Genomic DNA, 18,038 nt, shown 5'->3' on the forward strand with positions numbered 1-18,038 from the left:
GCCATCAATGGCCATAAATTCCGCTCCGTTTGTTAGTTCTGTAGGATATAAAGTATAGAGTGTAGACGGAGCTTGCCAACACCTGAGTCACTATTTTCATTCATGGAAATCCATGACTTACGCATTTCATCTAATTAAAGGCCATCAAGTAATCGATATAAGAAACGTGGCTATATTATGATTTACGTCTTAAAAATTCGTGCACATAATATAAATAACATAATTTTCCTGATGAGATCATAACTATAAATTCGAATTACTGCAGACTTCAAGGCATAATACTTAAGTGCGACCTTGAGCTTGACCTGCCAATCAGAAATAAAATTAATTACATAATAACAAGCAGGTGGCATGTACTGTATGTATTGGACTAATAAATAATTAGCATCCGAGTTTGAAGCAAGACGCCCACGCTTTAAAAAGCGCCTAGTAACAGCTAATCTGCTATACGATATGAAGTCAAAATTGGGATGATAGATAACATTACATTTAATTTTCAGAAGACACAACGCACATTTACTGCCACCAGCCATGATCACGAATATAATATAATATATTCTGCCTGTTTACTTCACTCAGTTCGCTTTTAGCGACTGCAGACTAATATGAGCTAATTATATGTACGTTTCTAATTCCTGGGACACACAAAAATTATTTTTAGCAACCATTTATTAAAATTCTATCGTAACGTATGTATCATAAAATAATAAGGAATTGGTGATCTTTAACGAATGGAGTTGATTTGCCGAAATTCATAACATTAGTTAAAATGATGATGAAACATGCTGATGTTTCACTTAATAACCACTACAAAAATTTAAAGCATTTGTATTATTACAGGTGCTTTTAAAATAAATAAAAGCATGTGTTTTTTTAATCGATAACCATTGCAATGTTCTTGTATAAGTTTACAAACGCACCGTAACCCAATTTAGACTGTATATGATAATATATGTCACGTAACATTTTATGTTCACACGAAACTGTGTTAAGGGGTAACGCAAACATTACACACGGAGCTCACAAGTCGATCTTGGTGTTGGATTTTATGTAACGAAATACAGCCTATGTATATCACAAATGGTGTTTGTTATCATTCTATTTTTTCATATTTAATGTAGAGTTGGTATTAATTGAGTACAGCTTGATCGTATAACGTCAAAAAAGGAAGCGATTAAGAAAATAACGGTGTATTCGGAGGAGCTTTCTAGAGGCCAAACAAGGCTTACAACATAGCATCGTTGCAGCGGGTCGCGGTTCCCAACTCACTTTCACTGAATATGTAGACAACAATCTTGAAATTGTATTTTATTTACTGTTCGTACGCTGGACACATTTTCATTCCTTTAATAAATTTAAAAACAATAAATGTAGATGTTTTAAAGACTATTTTATGTTAAAATATTGTATTAGGCAGTAGCATATGAAAAATCGGCACACATAATATGTCTGTCATCCTTGACTTTCTTTAAATTTTTATAATGTAGCTGTTTTAAATTATTGATTTCATATCTTACAATCAATTTTCGACAACAATTGAAGAGAGATTTATTATATCCTAGTAAACAAATTATACTAATTGCAATTCCTAGGAATCTACATCCTACACAGCAACTGCAATTCAAATGTCAGATATATAATATTATATAAACATCCGGTCACATACTTCGTCAACAACCGCTAATCTATGAATGTAGTTTGCTTGTGCTATAAATCGCTTCGCTTATATTTTTACAAACTATGCCCTGTAATCACAAAACTAAAGCACCGTTTCTTGTAGGTGCGTCCATAAATCAATGTTGTTAATAAAACAGTCGTAAACCATTACCCGATATGCACGTAAAGTTCAGATGTTTGAATATTTCATGTTCAAAGGCACGTCCGCGTTTGTACAGGTCAAGTGGAAGTGTCAAATAATAAATAACAAAAACTTATCGGTCTCCTTCCTCGCTTCCGTTAATATCAGGGTTGTTATAAGGTAAGTCGTGTTGTTGTTGATGCTGTAAAACGATTTTCAATTGATCGAATTAACTTTATTCTTATTCAACCCTGGTATTATAATTAATCATAGTCATATCATAAAACATTCAAAACAAAGTGGTATTGCTCCTCTGTCGGACTATAAAAATGCGAAGATTAACAAGGCATATGAAATATAAGTGAAAAGGAATTATCACTATATTTGTTTTAGAATTATTTACTTGTAATTTGAACTTCTATAATATTTCATTTATTGACGATAACAGTCAATGTTTTAATAATACGACGAAAGTGTGATTAAACAAAGTACACGTAAACTGCGGCCTTGTAGCATGAGTTACCATATAAAATTGCCTTCACATATAAATCATCACGTAATAATTTAATTAAGATAAGCTTGGAAACTTTCGCATCGCGATAAATCTCCAGGATCACAATTTTCTTACACATATTATGAAACTCAAGGTTTCTCTACATTTTCCGTAGAGCGTTGAACCGAGTCATTTTTTTAAATAAAAAGAATAACAGCCTTCCATATTGAAGACGATAACAATTTAAATAGCAACGAATAGCCATTGTTTTTAAACTGAACACATAAAGGTATTTTATTATTGTGAAATATACTAAAATACCTAAAAACAAAGAGCTCTATCAAGTGTTGCGATGTTATTTAGATTTTAAGAGGTTTTATAAAGCATATTTACCAAATTGTAGAAAAAATTCTAGAGCCGATAATTACACAGTAACAGTTCCACCGTTTTATTTAGTATTTTATTAAATGTTTTGTATACGATTACAATGCACATCATAACGTAGCAATTTAACACTTAATTACCACGTGTAAATGCAAATTTTGTTATTTAGTCATTTAATGTTTCGGACACTCAAGATAAGAGTACCACTATATCAGTAGAGTCAAATATATATGACGTGATGCTTGATGACCATGAACGATACAAACATTTGGCGGCCGGTACAATCATTATACTTATCTATTAATATGCTGAATAGCGTATATTCATTTAAACAAAACATGCAGTTCATATGATCATAACAAGTTCCATAAAAAGGAAAATATATAAGAAAAAGAAGCCAACATACTTGACTGTAAACTTCCTTGAGCCCGCTCGTGGTGAAATCCCAAATTGGAACACGTTCACGATGAAATAGTACGTTCCTATCAAAAGCACAAACACTGCTACTGACACAGAATATTACCCAACACGAGAACACGAAATAGGTGGAGCGCCGTACGTTTTAACACACTTTGTATGAAAGCTAAACTGTTTCGTATTCACAAAAGAATACATAAGCAATTCAAAACTGGTTTTCACTTGTGAGGCTGGGGTTTGAATAAAATAAATATAATACAAAAATAAAACGGGGAACGCGCGAGAACACTTGTTTCCGTCTGCGTTGCGCATTACTGACTGAGACGACTCGCGAACCACGAATCAATGTTAGGTATTATAGCTCAAGTGTGCGCCTTGTGTTGTGTGTACGATGAACGCACACAAGCACAGTCACGGGGGCAGACCGAGGGACAACATTGTCTGCCCGGAGTGACTACCTTCTGTAGAGACACGATACCTGTTCGGCCATTAACATTTAACACTGATTCAAACTTCTATGACCTTTGCTAAAAATTTATCTTACTTCTTATCAATACGTAATTCATATCTTGCTTTAAGGATTAGTGCAATGAAACAAAACAACTTTAAGTCATTTATATAAATAATACATATTTATATAAATGCCTTAAAGATGTTGTTGAAAGAAAAAGGAAATGAGTTGTTGACCCTATTACCACAGAATAAAACTGGGCAAGGAATTAGTATACATATGAATTATTCATGATGATAACATCGACTTAATTCACCTTTTATTTGAAATCCAGTTCAATTCAGATAGTACCTACTAAGGAGATCATGTAATATGTGACCGTCATTAAAGTCAATTGATCAAATGTTATCGCATCATCTACATTGTTGTTTGGGTCAAGAGAATCCTTCAAATAATTTGTAATTAATTTAAAAATATGCATAAATAGAAAACCTCATTATTTATTTGAATAATTGAGTTATACAAAAAGACACCTTTTTTATTATTTACTAGTGGTCCGCCCTGGCTTCGCCCGTGGTACATATATAGCCTATAGCCTTCTTCTTCAGCTTAGTAATATTAGTATAGATAGGTAAATTATTTTCACCTTATTTGTATTTTTTTTTATTCAATGCAATTTTCCTCATATTGATAAATGTGCATAAAATTACTTTATACATAATTTATAAGCCAAAATCTTGAAAGCCAAGTGCATAATGAATGAATAAAAATAAAATTAGTCCTTTAATTTCGTTATCTTTTTCTAGAACTAATTACTTAAAAATATTAATGAGTATTTATAAAAAAAATATAAAATCATCGAAATGCCTCATGAAACTGTAAATAATAAACATATGAAGACTTATATACTAGAATAAAAAATTACAACTCAAAACATAGCATCGTTAAATTGAAATCCTAAAATTCACGTGGAAAATCCAAAAAAAAAATGTCATTAAATGAATTTATGAATTTACCTCGTCAATACTTTCGATGAGTGCAGTAGTCGTATAGGCGATGTCAGCGTGTGAATCGATGGACAACGACGGGCGACGCGCACCTGAGAGCAACATGGTTCAAATCAGAACTGAGATCCGATGGCCGCCTCCGCGGACTACGGCTGATACACTGATAACGTTCGAGATAGCGTAAAGCGTTGCTCTTTGTGCTTTATCGTTGGCCAAAACGTCAACAATGTATAATAATTTGATCGATTTCTTCTATTCATTTGATCGATTGCATACAAGAAAGTTTATAAAGACTATTTATTATCTATGGAAAATTATTCTATATAAAAATTTTATATGGAAATTAAGTATATGGAAAATGTGCCAAAGAAAATTTAGATCTCAGGTGTTATGAAGAATTTGGCTTATAAGCTCTCCCTGAACAAAGAGAAACAGAGAGAAGGGACTGTCTCTCTTTGAGTGGTGAAGGAGCTATTTATTGACATTATGAAATTTCATGAAAACGAGCGTTTATTGAACTTATCGCAAAATAACAAATAATTATTTTCGACGTACTTACAGTATGCATACATTAAAAGGTATACATTTATTTAGTGTTAATTAATATTAATATTATCTTTCTTATGCTAATTAAGCTTATACAAAGACACACAATGTGATTTGCATTGCAAAGGATAAGTAAAATTCCATTAATTCTAATATTAAAATAGATACTACGTAAGTCTCATAAAGTCAACTACATGTTTCACTACAGGTAAACAGTTCCCATAAAATGCTATATATTGTGCATTTACTAAATTATATATTATTGAAGATGTTATCAATGTTAAGAAATTATTACTTGATAAAAATTTAAGAAGAGACATTAAAGTTAATAATTTTTGTTATAGGATTTTTATTCAGTTGTTACGTAAATTTGATTTATCGTAATCCTATAGGCTATACCTACTCATTAATATTACTTAATCAATCTGATTATTATAAATATAAATTCTAAACACAATTAACCTTAACCTTATCATGATACGAATATGGAATCGCGTGCCATTCAATATCAATGAACCGAAATGTCTTATCGATTAGCAATACCTCTACTCTTAGGCTTTGACAGATATTAAATATCTGGATTAAAATTGTATTTTTACAGCAGATAATCACCAATTATAAATATTACCAATAGAAAAAATACACGTTAAACACACTACACACTTTACGAGTTAAGAAAATATTTAATACGCACAACATCCGTACGAAATTGTCTGTGTAATATTTGTTCCTAGCTCCTCGACTACGATATAAATAATTAAGATCACCCGTTCTATTACTTTTTCCTCAAATCTCATGTAGGTATAAATCGCAACACTTATGTAAAAATATTACATTTCTCAAATGCATTGCCTATTAATTCATGGTTTTCATCGTTTATAGTCGTGCTCTATCTATTCATTCAAGTACTAAACTGAATGATATTTGCGATAGTTATCAAAATATATGTATTCTTGTAATATACAAACAAATTTATTGACTCCAGTTGCTAAGTTACTATTGGAGGCGCATATAATTCGAACATGTTATAAGATTACAATTTCAACAGAACTCGAACTAAACGTTATCCTCACGTTTGATCTACATCGAACTTCACGGAATTTCTATAGAAGTATTCGGGTAATGACGAAAAAATTTTATTATGAATATAGATGCTTGACATATTTCTCGTTTTTGCACGCATATGTGAGACTAGTTGTGCCTCGCGGTTCAACCCACACTGTACATGTTGACTTACCTCCATAAATGTACTATCTAAGAATGATTTTTATTTCAAATAGGATAAAAATAGACCTACAAAACCAACACAGCTTTATTTTATTAGTATAGACTATTGGAATTATTATTAATAACTCCTAAAAAAAATGCGAACAAATATATTCTGGATTGAATCATAAACAAATAGAAGTAGTCTTATTATAACAGTCTTCACTCCTTTGAAGATTAGCTATCAAAGTAAACATAACTGCGAAGTTGAACGATCAGAAATATGAATCCCACGGTCACGACCGAAATTAAACGCGGCAGTGAAGTATCAATCAAAATATTCTTAATTTTGTTCAAAACACCAAAATATGTACGAACGAGAACGCGGACGAAAACTAATACATATACAAAGTATCTGAAACCACGTATTAATTGTTCTTTTAATTTATGAAAAGTTGCCAATAGTAAATATAGATTATTAAACATAAACAATATACTTACAGTACATACTATTAACATGCAACAATTGATACAATAGTACGTATGTTATCTAAGACAAAACGCAATAGAGAATATAAAATGAAAATAGATATTTGAAATAGAAACAAAAATTATTGAACTCATTTGTTGCGTTCCATTGAACATCAATTCTATTTTTGAACTTTTGCGCAGAAAGTCGTCAATTGACACAGGGGTTGTACGTATACTATTATTCGAAGCTTTCGCCTACATGCTACGGCACTTTACAATAACCCTTAGCACTGAACGCCTACGACTGCAGCTACCCACACATTTTTCGTACCTTCAAATTTTTGGATGTCTGTTTTATGTCACAACTTGATTTTACTATTATGAAGTAGCAAGAGAAGTCGGGTTAAAGAATATGGAAAACCAATAGGGTTCAAACGTATTGAGAATATTAATGACATCGGGGTTGCTCCGAGCTTGGTTTCAAGGAGAGGATCGAGTGCCGCATTGCGTAATACAATTTTCTCTTGATAGATCTACCATTTTAAAGGTCAAACTAATAATCTTTTAAGAGTTACGCCTAGAATGTCTATTACATAAATATCGTTTCTGGCGTATATTAATTTCATACTAATTTTTAAGGACTTTTTATTTATGCTGATTAAATCACACTACATAACAAATATGTTATGAATATTTGATTTACTTAAAAATTTGACACGTACCAGATTTGACTATGCAAGGAGTGCAAATTCGGTGAACAAATATTGTTCGCCAAGCCTGGCTAACTATATTACGAATTATATAATGTAGTAATATAAGAATTCTAGATGTTTTTTCTTTGTCATAGTAAAATATTTTCCAGACGAACAGATACCAATATGGTTAGGTATATACATAATGTTAAACATCCCATAGAATTCGAAGAGCATCAAGAAACTACCGTGAACTTTATTGTGCCAAGTTTAGTAATCGTCCAAATCTAAAATAACTTCAAGCATTTAACAAATTATGAGATTCAATGTCAAGTATATTATAAGACCTCGGCCTTGCCAGTAGTCGCAGGGCGTAACATAAATGACGTCACAGATCGCTTCAGTCCTGCGCCCTAGCCTTTGCTCCTTCATACTTTACAAAACGCATTAGATGAATAAATCCCTCTCGTTAGTGTTACGCTTAATGTTTGCTATGTTTCTGAAACTTTCAATATGAAGATCTCGGTCGATAGGACGTATAAAGATAAGAACTGTCTTCATTTTACGTATTACTGTGAAAATAAAATCATTCATTCATTAATTATTTTCATATAAGCATCATATATATGTAATTTGCCTTCTAATTCGTGTCATCTGGTTTACCCTTAAACTTTAAACACTCATCTAGATGATAGCATATACTATATGTACACTAGCTGACCCGGTAAACGCTGTGCTGCCTTACACTTTATTTTTCATTTAGGAATAGATGTTGGCCGATTCTTAGACCCGATAAGCTCACAAAATTTTATGAGAATCGGTCCAGCGTTTCTGAGGAGTATGAGAACGAACATTGTGACACGAGAATTTTATGTAAAAAGAGAGTATGTATATGGTAAAAAAACTTTAAACTGCAATGCGAAAAATTTATAATATCTCAAAAATTCTCAAAACACTACATATTAATATAAACTATGGATGATGTTGAATGTTATATCGACACCTAAACGGATGTATTCAAAACATTATAATATGTGGACAGAAAGCAGACACGATTGTAACCTAATTCTGCAGTTTTCAACGGCTCCATCGATTTTCATGAAATATGCAATGTGATTCGGGGCGATAAATTAATCTCGCATGGATTCTTTAAAAAAAATAAAAGCATGTTTTGATTACTTAGATGAATAAAAACGTGGTTTAATTTAAGGGGTCGATTTCAAAATTTAAGATATAATATATGTATGTAAAAAATTGTATTCATGTGTTGTCTATTGCATGTAAATTACGTTTATTATTGAATCAGAATATACAGCAAGATGAAGAGTGAATTTTCCTAAGTGACAACTTTTTCGTGTATAAATGTTCGACTTGTTGATTTCAAAGAATTTTTTGAAATCTTTCCAGTAATTTTTGAATGAAAACATTCCAAACATACGCACATACAAATCATTCCTCATTAAAAATTATCCTCATAATATTAGTTTATAAATGTAATTAAAATGGACACCATTTTGTCATGGAGAATAGGGATCCAATATGAAGTAATAAAATCTATACTAATATTATAAAGCTGGAGTTTGTTTGTTTCATTGTTTGTGTGAACGGACTAATTGCAAGAACTACTGGTCCGATTTGAAAAATTATTTCAGTGTTAGATAGCCTATTTATTGAGGAAGGCTATAGGCTATATATGTACCCACGAGCGAAGCCGGAGCGGTTCGCTAGTGCATTATAATGATAGGAACAAGAATGACACCATTAAATTTAATACGTTGATGATATATGTAGAACGGGCAAAGCCGGGGCGGACCGCTAGTACTTTATAAGTTGATAGTGGCATTGTTGATAAATTGTTATTTTTAAATTTTAATCATTTGATATCATTTTTTGTCGTTTTATTCGTCAGTTTAAGTAAATTTTATCAACTACATCTACAATACGTCTTACACCTACGTAATTTTGTCTTCGATTACATCATTTAGACCCCAAATAACGCTGCCATCGCGTAACAATTATCAGCATGCCATCGAACTTTGACTTTCTGTTTGCAAACCCGACATTCCATAGTCATCTATGTCGATCGGCTGGCAATATTCCAAAGAAATGTAATAAATAGCCGCCATGGGCGCCAGATACTTGATATAACAGTAAGCGATCATGACGGAAATAGCGCAATTGCCGTAAAATCATTGCATGCGTTTAAAAACGTGTGATAAATTTATGAAACACGTTTATTTAAGAGACACATTCCGACGTTCTTAAATCTCATATTTTTTTATAAGTGTGCCAACTAAAAATTATGTAGGTTCATTTAATAACATACCTTCTGTGAGTTCGCTACATTGGCCGCGACATGCGAGACTAAGAGCTAATTTAATAATTTCCAAGTAAAACATCAAATAGTTTACGAAGCACCCCATTAAATATGTTAATTAATTATTAAGTTAAATATGCGATACGCACTGATATTTTTTTCTGGACAGCTTCTTTGTCATTCAGTTGTTGGAAAAGTGTGGCAGTCACATAATATGACATCCGCTACCTCGGAATTAGAGTTCAATAAATGTCCTTCGCGTATTTCAAATTACGAGTAAATTTTGAGAAGCATACACGTGCCAACGTGTGCACAAAAATAACCAGTATTAATATTATCGAACGCATGTGACAGTAGTCCTACCTAACGCTCACAGGTATCTGAACTAACATTTCCAGAAATTACTCGAAGTCGTAGGCGTTTCCATAAGCACGTGATATTTGGCATTTGATATTCTAACAAATATTCGATTTATGTTTTAAATCGTCCTTAAATAGCATTAAGGTCTTTATTCGATATTAATGCATAGAAATGAGATCCACATAAACATCTACTAATATAAAAAGCTGAAAAGTTTGTTTACTTGAACGCGCTGACCTCAGGAACAAGTGGACTTAAAACGTAGGTGAGGTTTACTTAGAGGCATTTTTTTTTTTTCAACATTTTATTTTACCACTTTTTCTGCATAATTAACATGCGCATATTCATGCCCAAATTTCGAAATCCAAAACAACATACTAGTACCAATATTTTACGAGCTAAACCTCGGATAGACAGAGATACATGGCAAAACTATAAGGGTTCTTTTTTTTTCTTTTTGACTATTGAATCCTTAAAAGGTAAATGTGACCTAACTATGACATTGACTTCTAAGTGTGGTGTTTAAATGCAATATTGTGTCAAATCTTTAACAAAACAATTATGGAATGAACAAATACACATTAGTCTTCTAACAAGCAAAATTCAAAGAGTCTTAAATCTTGCGACCTACCTACTAATATTATGTTAACCCAGTTTCAGAGGTTGCGACATGAAACCACATTAGCCAGAAATAAAGCAAGTCCTGATAAAAATTACACAATTGGCTCTGTATCTAACATAAAACCAATTTGTATCTAATATCAATTAAATAATGCTTGGATTAGGAAATTAAAATTAAGATATAACAATTTTAAGATATACCTAAATATATACCTAAATACCGAATAGCGAAGAAATATTTTGTGTTGTAAAATAAGTTGATTAGATGGCTACAAATAATATTAAAAATCCGAAAGTAATTATCTTTATGTTCCTTCTTTGTGCCTGAACCACTGAACCGATTTGTGAAATTTAGAACAAAAATAGTTTGAGATTCGAGAAAGGGCACGGATTAGTTTTAATGCAGGATATCCCAAGGGAATGGGAAATACGCGAGGAAAACCCCAGACTGACAACTTTTTCATTTTTTACGCGGGCGAAGACGCGCACAGTCAGCAAGAAATATGCCTGAGTAATCAATTTCAATAATGATTTATCCTTAATCAAAATTAAATGCAATGCTTAAATTTAAATTTTTGCTCATATACCATTGTATCAATTGTATCATTTGAAATAACATTAATATTGTTACATATATTACAGTCAAAACCTGCTTTGCGTTTAAACTTGTTTTTCTTCAAACCAATAGTAACTAAATGACTTTTGTAAAACTTATACATATAACTAAGACTCAAGATTGAATATAAGTTAAAACTAGTTCTTGTTGTAAAATTGTGTTTTTCGCGTCAGTATTGTTTCGACTGAGGTTTTATTTGGGTTCATATGTGTTTCTGTTTGAGTGGGAAACGCCATAAAGTTGATCCTAGCACTAGCCAGCCGCTGCCTCTGCACGTTCACTTCGCTTGCTCGGTTCACAGTTAACATAAACCTACCGGCGTGGATGATAGGTTCATTAAAGAATTCACATGCTTTTGTCTATTGATAGAACTATTGGAATTGGATACGATTATAACGATTTAGATTTTATTGTAAAAAAAAACAACAGTAAAAGAACGCAGAAAGGAGATTACGATAAAAACTTGATACGAGTCTGCTTTTAACTACAGAAAATGAACATATTTCATGTAGCTCAAAGAAATTTTCTCGTTAATCTGAATTAGGCCAAGTGCCCAAGACGACTTTTAGATTCCTGCAAATGACACTGAAGCAATTTCAATGACAATTGCCCAATCAGGAACACAATGAAGACAAATGATTAGATGCATCATACCGTGACGAAGAACCAGTTTCCGTGAACTTTTCCTCTTTGTTTATGACATCACAAGGAAAATTATAAAAAAAAAAATACTTTTACAACTTCACCTTGTGTTTAAAAATAATAATGCATATATTGGACGTATAGCTAATTTATCGACCAAACAAGATTTTATGATTCACACGACTTCCCTGCATCCATAATGGGAGCAGTGGGGCTGCACAATAGCGATTTTGGCATCAAGCCATGCAGTAGGGCACGGGAAATATCACGTAGTTTGTAGTCTTTCCTGTCTAATCTTTCAACACTGCCCAGCCCACAATCCATCAAGAATTTTATTTACAAAAAGTTATATATTTATATATATATATGCAAAAACGCAAATTAACTTATGTTTACGAATACAAATTGTTCAAAATACTTTTCAGTCAGAATTCATAGGGAATTGTGATTTATACTATTTATACTTATATTCTTGCATCTCATTTTTATACTACTATACATATTACAGTTTATATATTTTTTGTATAAAGTAGGTTAGCAAGGAGCGACAAGCATCTGTGTGCTAGAGTAGTGTTGTGTTAGGCTACTGTGCCAGAATAGACTTTAGAGTTATCCCCCACGCTCACAGTAACAAACTATGTATATAAATACATGCTTGGGTTATTTAGGTTACTAGGTGATTGTTTTATCTTCTTTTTCTTCTTCTTTTAAATAAAGAAAATGGAGATACTTGTAGCTCAAATAAATTGTCACGTTAATCTGACTAAGGCCAAATGGCCAAGATGAAATTTTTTTTTATATTGCTTTGTCAATATTTAAATGTAAGTAATTTTTGCTTCAGACAATTTGGATAATATCATTGTCTACTTGGTCGGACATAGAAATTAAAATAACACAGTACATGATTTTTTTTATATTTGAGAATATGAGAAAAAAATATAGTGCAATTTATTTTAAGGGATAAAAGCATAATGAAAAACAATAGTTAATACATCAAAAGTAGTACAACTAATTGTTGAACACAAACTTCAGAAAGTAAATTTTTATCAACAAAAATCATTCAACAAATATGGGCAAAGGACTTTGACCCTATATGAACAACTAGCTTTCCAGTCTAGTATATTGAAACAGTTCAGTTCACGAAACTGATAGTAACATTCAAAATCATGCATAAAAGTGAGGTATGCTACCTCACTTTTATTACTGTAAAAGACCCATCCATGTGTTTTCATAAAACTGTGGTTGAAAATTCAAAAATATTTTGTACACCACCACACAAGCACCAAGGATATCAACACATAATATGGCATGCTGAAATAAAAGTTGGCCTATTTATCTCTACCCCTTCAAGTGAAATGCTCCTATAATTAGAATGAAACATGACCAATCCTTTATTTAAAATAAAGAAAGTATCATAAAAATTGGTATAAAAAACACAAGAATGATAGTCATATTGTTAACCTCCTCTTTTTCGAAGTCGGTTCAAAAACTCTTTGAGAGGTCTCGCATCATTCTATATTCGAAAGATCACATGTGTGAGACATATTTAAAAAAAAGCTTATAAAACATCTGTAAATAAAAATAATAAAGTAAGTCTTGAAACCATAGAAAACTAGCTATCCGCCCGCGGCTATGCCTGCGTAGTCGTTGTGGGCTACGTTCCCGTTCCCGTGGGATTTCCGGGATAAAAACTACCCTATGTCAATTTTCAGCCTGGCACAAATTTTCAGCCAAATTGGTTTATCCGTTCTTCAGTTATAAATAGTGTAACTAACACCACTTTCTTTTATTTATATAGATATTAATGCATAACAATAAGCAGATATATCAATGGAAATTGTTTATTGGAATAGCCAGTGTATACAGGATTAAGTGGAATTTATTGTGTATCTGGCTTAAACCAGTGTGTCATAAATCCTTTTAAATCAGTGAATTGAGATAAGTCATCTAAATTACATGCAATGTACTGATTGACTGTGTAATGACAGATCAGAATTATGTGATAAGGATTTATGATGTAACTTCATTAATGAACCCTTACAAATGCTGTTTATAAATTTACATGTTCATATAACTTAAATTTACACACTATAATATCAAAGGAATCTAAAGCTCAAGGACATGCAACATCCAACAAGCCACATTTAGCTAGCATGGTGGATAACGCTTGAAATACCCCATACCTTTATAAGAAGCGTGGGTCCCTGCAGTGGGAACAAAAATACACTGATGATGATGACTAAACATCAACTAATCATCACTCCAACACAAGATAAAATCAATATGTCTATATAATCACTACATAATATAAAACAAGGTCGCTTTCGCTTAAACCATTCAAAGTATGTAACAGATTTTGATGGGTTTTTTTTTTAATAGATAGTGATTCAATAGGAAGGTTTATATATAATAACATATAAGAAACTGCTCCGAATTTAACGCATGCGAATCTGCGGGCAAAAGCTAGTAAACAAAAAAATTTAAAAATCCAAACTTCAAACATAGGATAAACAAAGTAGAACATGCTTAGCAATCAATACAGCTCATGTAGATGGCAGTTACTAAGGAGCTCACTGATACTGAAATGTCTAAAGGGCAGTACATTTGCAATTTACAAAGCTTTAACCAATAATACAATAATATTTAAGAAATTGAAGTGGAGTGGATCTTAATATGTATTTTTTTTTTTTATATTTATATGTAACTTCCATTTATACACGTATAATCTACGTAATTCTACCTGCTGTATGTAAATGTAGAATACTTAGTATACAAGTACTCCTTGATGTGGAAAAAAAAAAACAAATATACTTTCACCCTGACCTAAGAAGCTGATTTTGTGAACAAAAGAAGTTCATAGGTGAATATTGTGGTATCTTTAAAGAAGATGTCATAAAACAAAACTGAAATCATATTATATTCATCATGGACATCATAGGTATCGAAATTAATAAAATTAAACTTACCTTTATGCTATTGAAATAAAGACACGGTAACAGCTAAAGTCCGTTGAGGATGAGATTTCTGCATATATTCCAAAAGTGATAAATTATGATAAATCACTCGTTCACTAAACTTTCTTAGAAGATGAGACAATCGCCACAATTCAATTTAACACATGAACGCTTTGTAAGAAAATATAAAAGATTTACCAAAAAGTTTAGCAATCTATCACTGTTTAATTTAAGTCAACTTAAAATATTATGCGCAGAGACGAAACGGGATAAAATTCAGATTTTTTATAATATCGGAGCTGGAAATTGCAAAAATCAAAAAAGATTATCCATATGACAACTTGACAGATAAAAAATAAATTACGATATCATAGAGAATAGAACAAGAAAGTCACAGATTTACATAGCGGAGAAAGTGATTGAGTGCAGAAAAATGACTTAATTTTGCATGCAGAACCTAACACACAATAACTTAAATAGACTATACATATTAGAAACCACTCAATAGGTTCTTTTTGTTTGATTCTTTATTAATGCTAATGCAGACCAGACTAATTTTGTAAAATAAAATAATCAAAATGTTTCATAAATAATGCGAATGTATATTTTTTTTATTATTATGTTGCACTTCGTGACAAAGTAGACAAGTATTATTTCTTAATTTTTATTTCAAATTTTAGAATCACGTCAAATTTTGAAGTTATCAAAAGAGTTTGAAATTAAAATACAAACGTTATTAAAATTGTTCAAAACTGTATTTAGTTAAATATATCCTGAGTTTCAAATAGTTTATTGAAGAATGCATTATAATTATTTACCATGATTATTGATCAACCCTGTACTTGCAGCTCCCCCGATGAATGCCAAGTAATACCTAATAACTGCGATTATAATACTGTACTAGCTTTAGACCTACATTGATGATAAATTTTATACAATTTGTAGAATAGAAAAAAAGTAGTTGAATTGAATATGTTTATAAGGTAGTAGTACCTTAATAATATAATTATTATTTTAAATGAAGTTTCAATTTAATTAAAAACCTAGAGCTATAGATAACAATAATTTGATGAGTATTTGTACACATGTGAAGAAAATTATAATGTATTATTTAATTAGATCTTTAATAATTCTTTATTGATGTTTGAAATTAATGTTGATCTGTTAATTAATCAATCATTATAGACATATTAAAATGATCTTAACATAAATGGCGAATTTATTTATTTATTTGCTATGCGTTATATTTGCTCTAATCACTTACATTCACTCGTAAATTTTACCAAAATATATGAAACTTAATATAAAAATACAGACTGCATGTTATGACTGAATTTTACATAACCCATTTAAATATATTTCACTTATTATCTATGGTTTTAAAAATAATCGTAGACAATAGTGAAGAGATTGGTCTTCCCAATAATTTAGTGAATTAAAACACGAGGTTATTAACTTGTACAGAGAAGTAAATTTTACTTATCGTATATTATTAAAAAAATCTATAATATGTTAATGGAATTGGCTGATGAAAACGAACAGAGCGACAGCGGTATGGAATCTTTGACTGCAAGCAAAGATGATACTCCAGAACGTAGGCCCGAAGATACATTCATTACCCCTACGGTACGTAAATTATGTGATAAAAATTAATTTGGCTGAATTTTTCTTTAAATAACAATTACTGTTGACAGTTGGGGACGTCTCCTACAGCTAGTAACCCGCCCTTTCTATCCCTCAAAGAATACGATGATGTGAGTGTAATATTTCTTATTTGAATTTAAATTTACACATACTTGTTCTAAAGAAATTAATTTTAATAAAATGCTGCTGTTTCAGGAACCAGACGAATCTTTGTCTGAGAGACTATGGGGATTGACAGAAATGTTCCCAGAATGTGTCCGTAATGGCACACATACTGTTACTACAAAAACTTGGTAACAAAACAAATATTTTATCTTTATTCATACATAAAAATTAACAAGTGTCATGTAATTATGTAATAAGATTATGAACTTGAATGAATTGAATTTTTAGGTCAGGTGTAAAAAATTTATACCAACTATCTCGATCCCTGGTGTGGATTGTGGCAAGCTCATCAGTTATTTTATTTGCTCCAGTCATATTTGAGGTTGAGCGTGCACAAGTCGAAGAAATGCAGAAGTCACAACAAAAACAGGTAAGTCATATCAATATCTGGAATTAATAAATGTGTAAATTTATAATAGTAAGTGTTTTTCTTTATGGAATTATTATTTACAAAATACAAGATTTGATCTTGTTTTATGTTTAGTTAAAGTTAAAGGCTTATTGCTTACCACCTTTTGTTTGTTACTTACCTTAATGAATTTAAATTTTAGCTGCATTTTAATGATTATATTTAAATTATTCATACTCATAACATTTATTATTACCTAATATTAAGTATAAAATGCACTATCTATAGGCTATTTTTAATGTGCTTTGCTAGATATTGCTACATTTTTCGTGCATATCAATCTTGCATATCAATCTTAATTGAGTCACTAATATTTATTTTTGCATATCAATCTTAATTGAGTCACTAATATTTATTTTTACTTCACATGTTTATATCAGAATCAATTTATCAGAAACTAATCGTGGATAGATTGAAAAATTAAAAAGGTCGTATAATCAATGTCTCCTCTCAAAGCTTGGCATATTATATTGAAATAAAGTCTATAATGATGTCTGATCAAAATGACACTGCCAGTGTTCCAACGAAAGAAATATATTATGTTGTATATATTAATACACTATACTTCATATATTGAAACAATGATTCAGATTTGATTAGAAATGGCTTGACCAATTTTGATAATACTTCCCAATTGGGAGTCATGACCCTTTTACCAATCAATTACATGGACAGAATCAAGAGTAAAACTGACCTATTGCAGTTTTGTAGATGTCACATATCATCAAACTTATAATTCATGAGCATGCTGGTTTGCTGAAGCAGTGGGTGTATTGATGTATCATAGTATTATGTATTAATGTATTGATAAATTGTTGAAGAATCTAATTTTCATATTGCATGCT

The 18,038-nt window shown here is 31.2% G+C and overlaps 2 protein-coding genes across 4 annotated transcripts in view; one reads left to right on the forward strand and one right to left on the reverse strand.

The window, feature by feature from the left end:
• The window catches only part of LOC119838656 (inositol hexakisphosphate kinase 3), a 31,738-nt gene extending 16,443 nt beyond the window's left edge, over nt 1–15,295 (reverse strand). Inside the window, exons 1-2 of one of the 3 annotated variants that reach the window (XM_038364711.1) lie at nt 14,988–15,295; nt 4,560–4,642 (exon numbers count right to left, since the gene is read on the reverse strand). The gene's annotated coding sequence lies outside the window, so the exon portion shown is untranslated. Of the gene's footprint in view, nt 1–3,081; nt 3,415–4,559; nt 4,643–14,987 lie in introns of those variants that run through there. The other 2 variants (XM_038364712.1, XM_038364710.1) reach the window with 2 other exon arrangements.
• Nucleotides 15,296–16,347: 1,052 nt separating this feature from the next.
• The window catches only part of LOC119838729 (mitochondrial import receptor subunit TOM22 homolog), a 3,123-nt gene continuing 1,432 nt past the window's right edge, over nt 16,348–18,038 (forward strand). Inside the window, exons 1-4 of the mRNA XM_038364818.1 lie at nt 16,348–16,601; nt 16,670–16,729; nt 16,815–16,912; nt 17,013–17,154. Coding sequence (XP_038220746.1) covers nt 16,485–16,601; nt 16,670–16,729; nt 16,815–16,912; nt 17,013–17,154 — 417 coding nt within the window. The 5' untranslated portion in view covers nt 16,348–16,484. The remainder of the gene's footprint in view (nt 16,602–16,669; nt 16,730–16,814; nt 16,913–17,012; nt 17,155–18,038) is intronic.

Source organism: Zerene cesonia, unplaced genomic scaffold (assembly GCF_012273895.1).
Source record: "Zerene cesonia ecotype Mississippi unplaced genomic scaffold, Zerene_cesonia_1.1 Zces_u004, whole genome shotgun sequence".
Lineage (NCBI taxonomy): Eukaryota > Metazoa > Arthropoda > Insecta > Lepidoptera > Pieridae > Zerene > Zerene cesonia.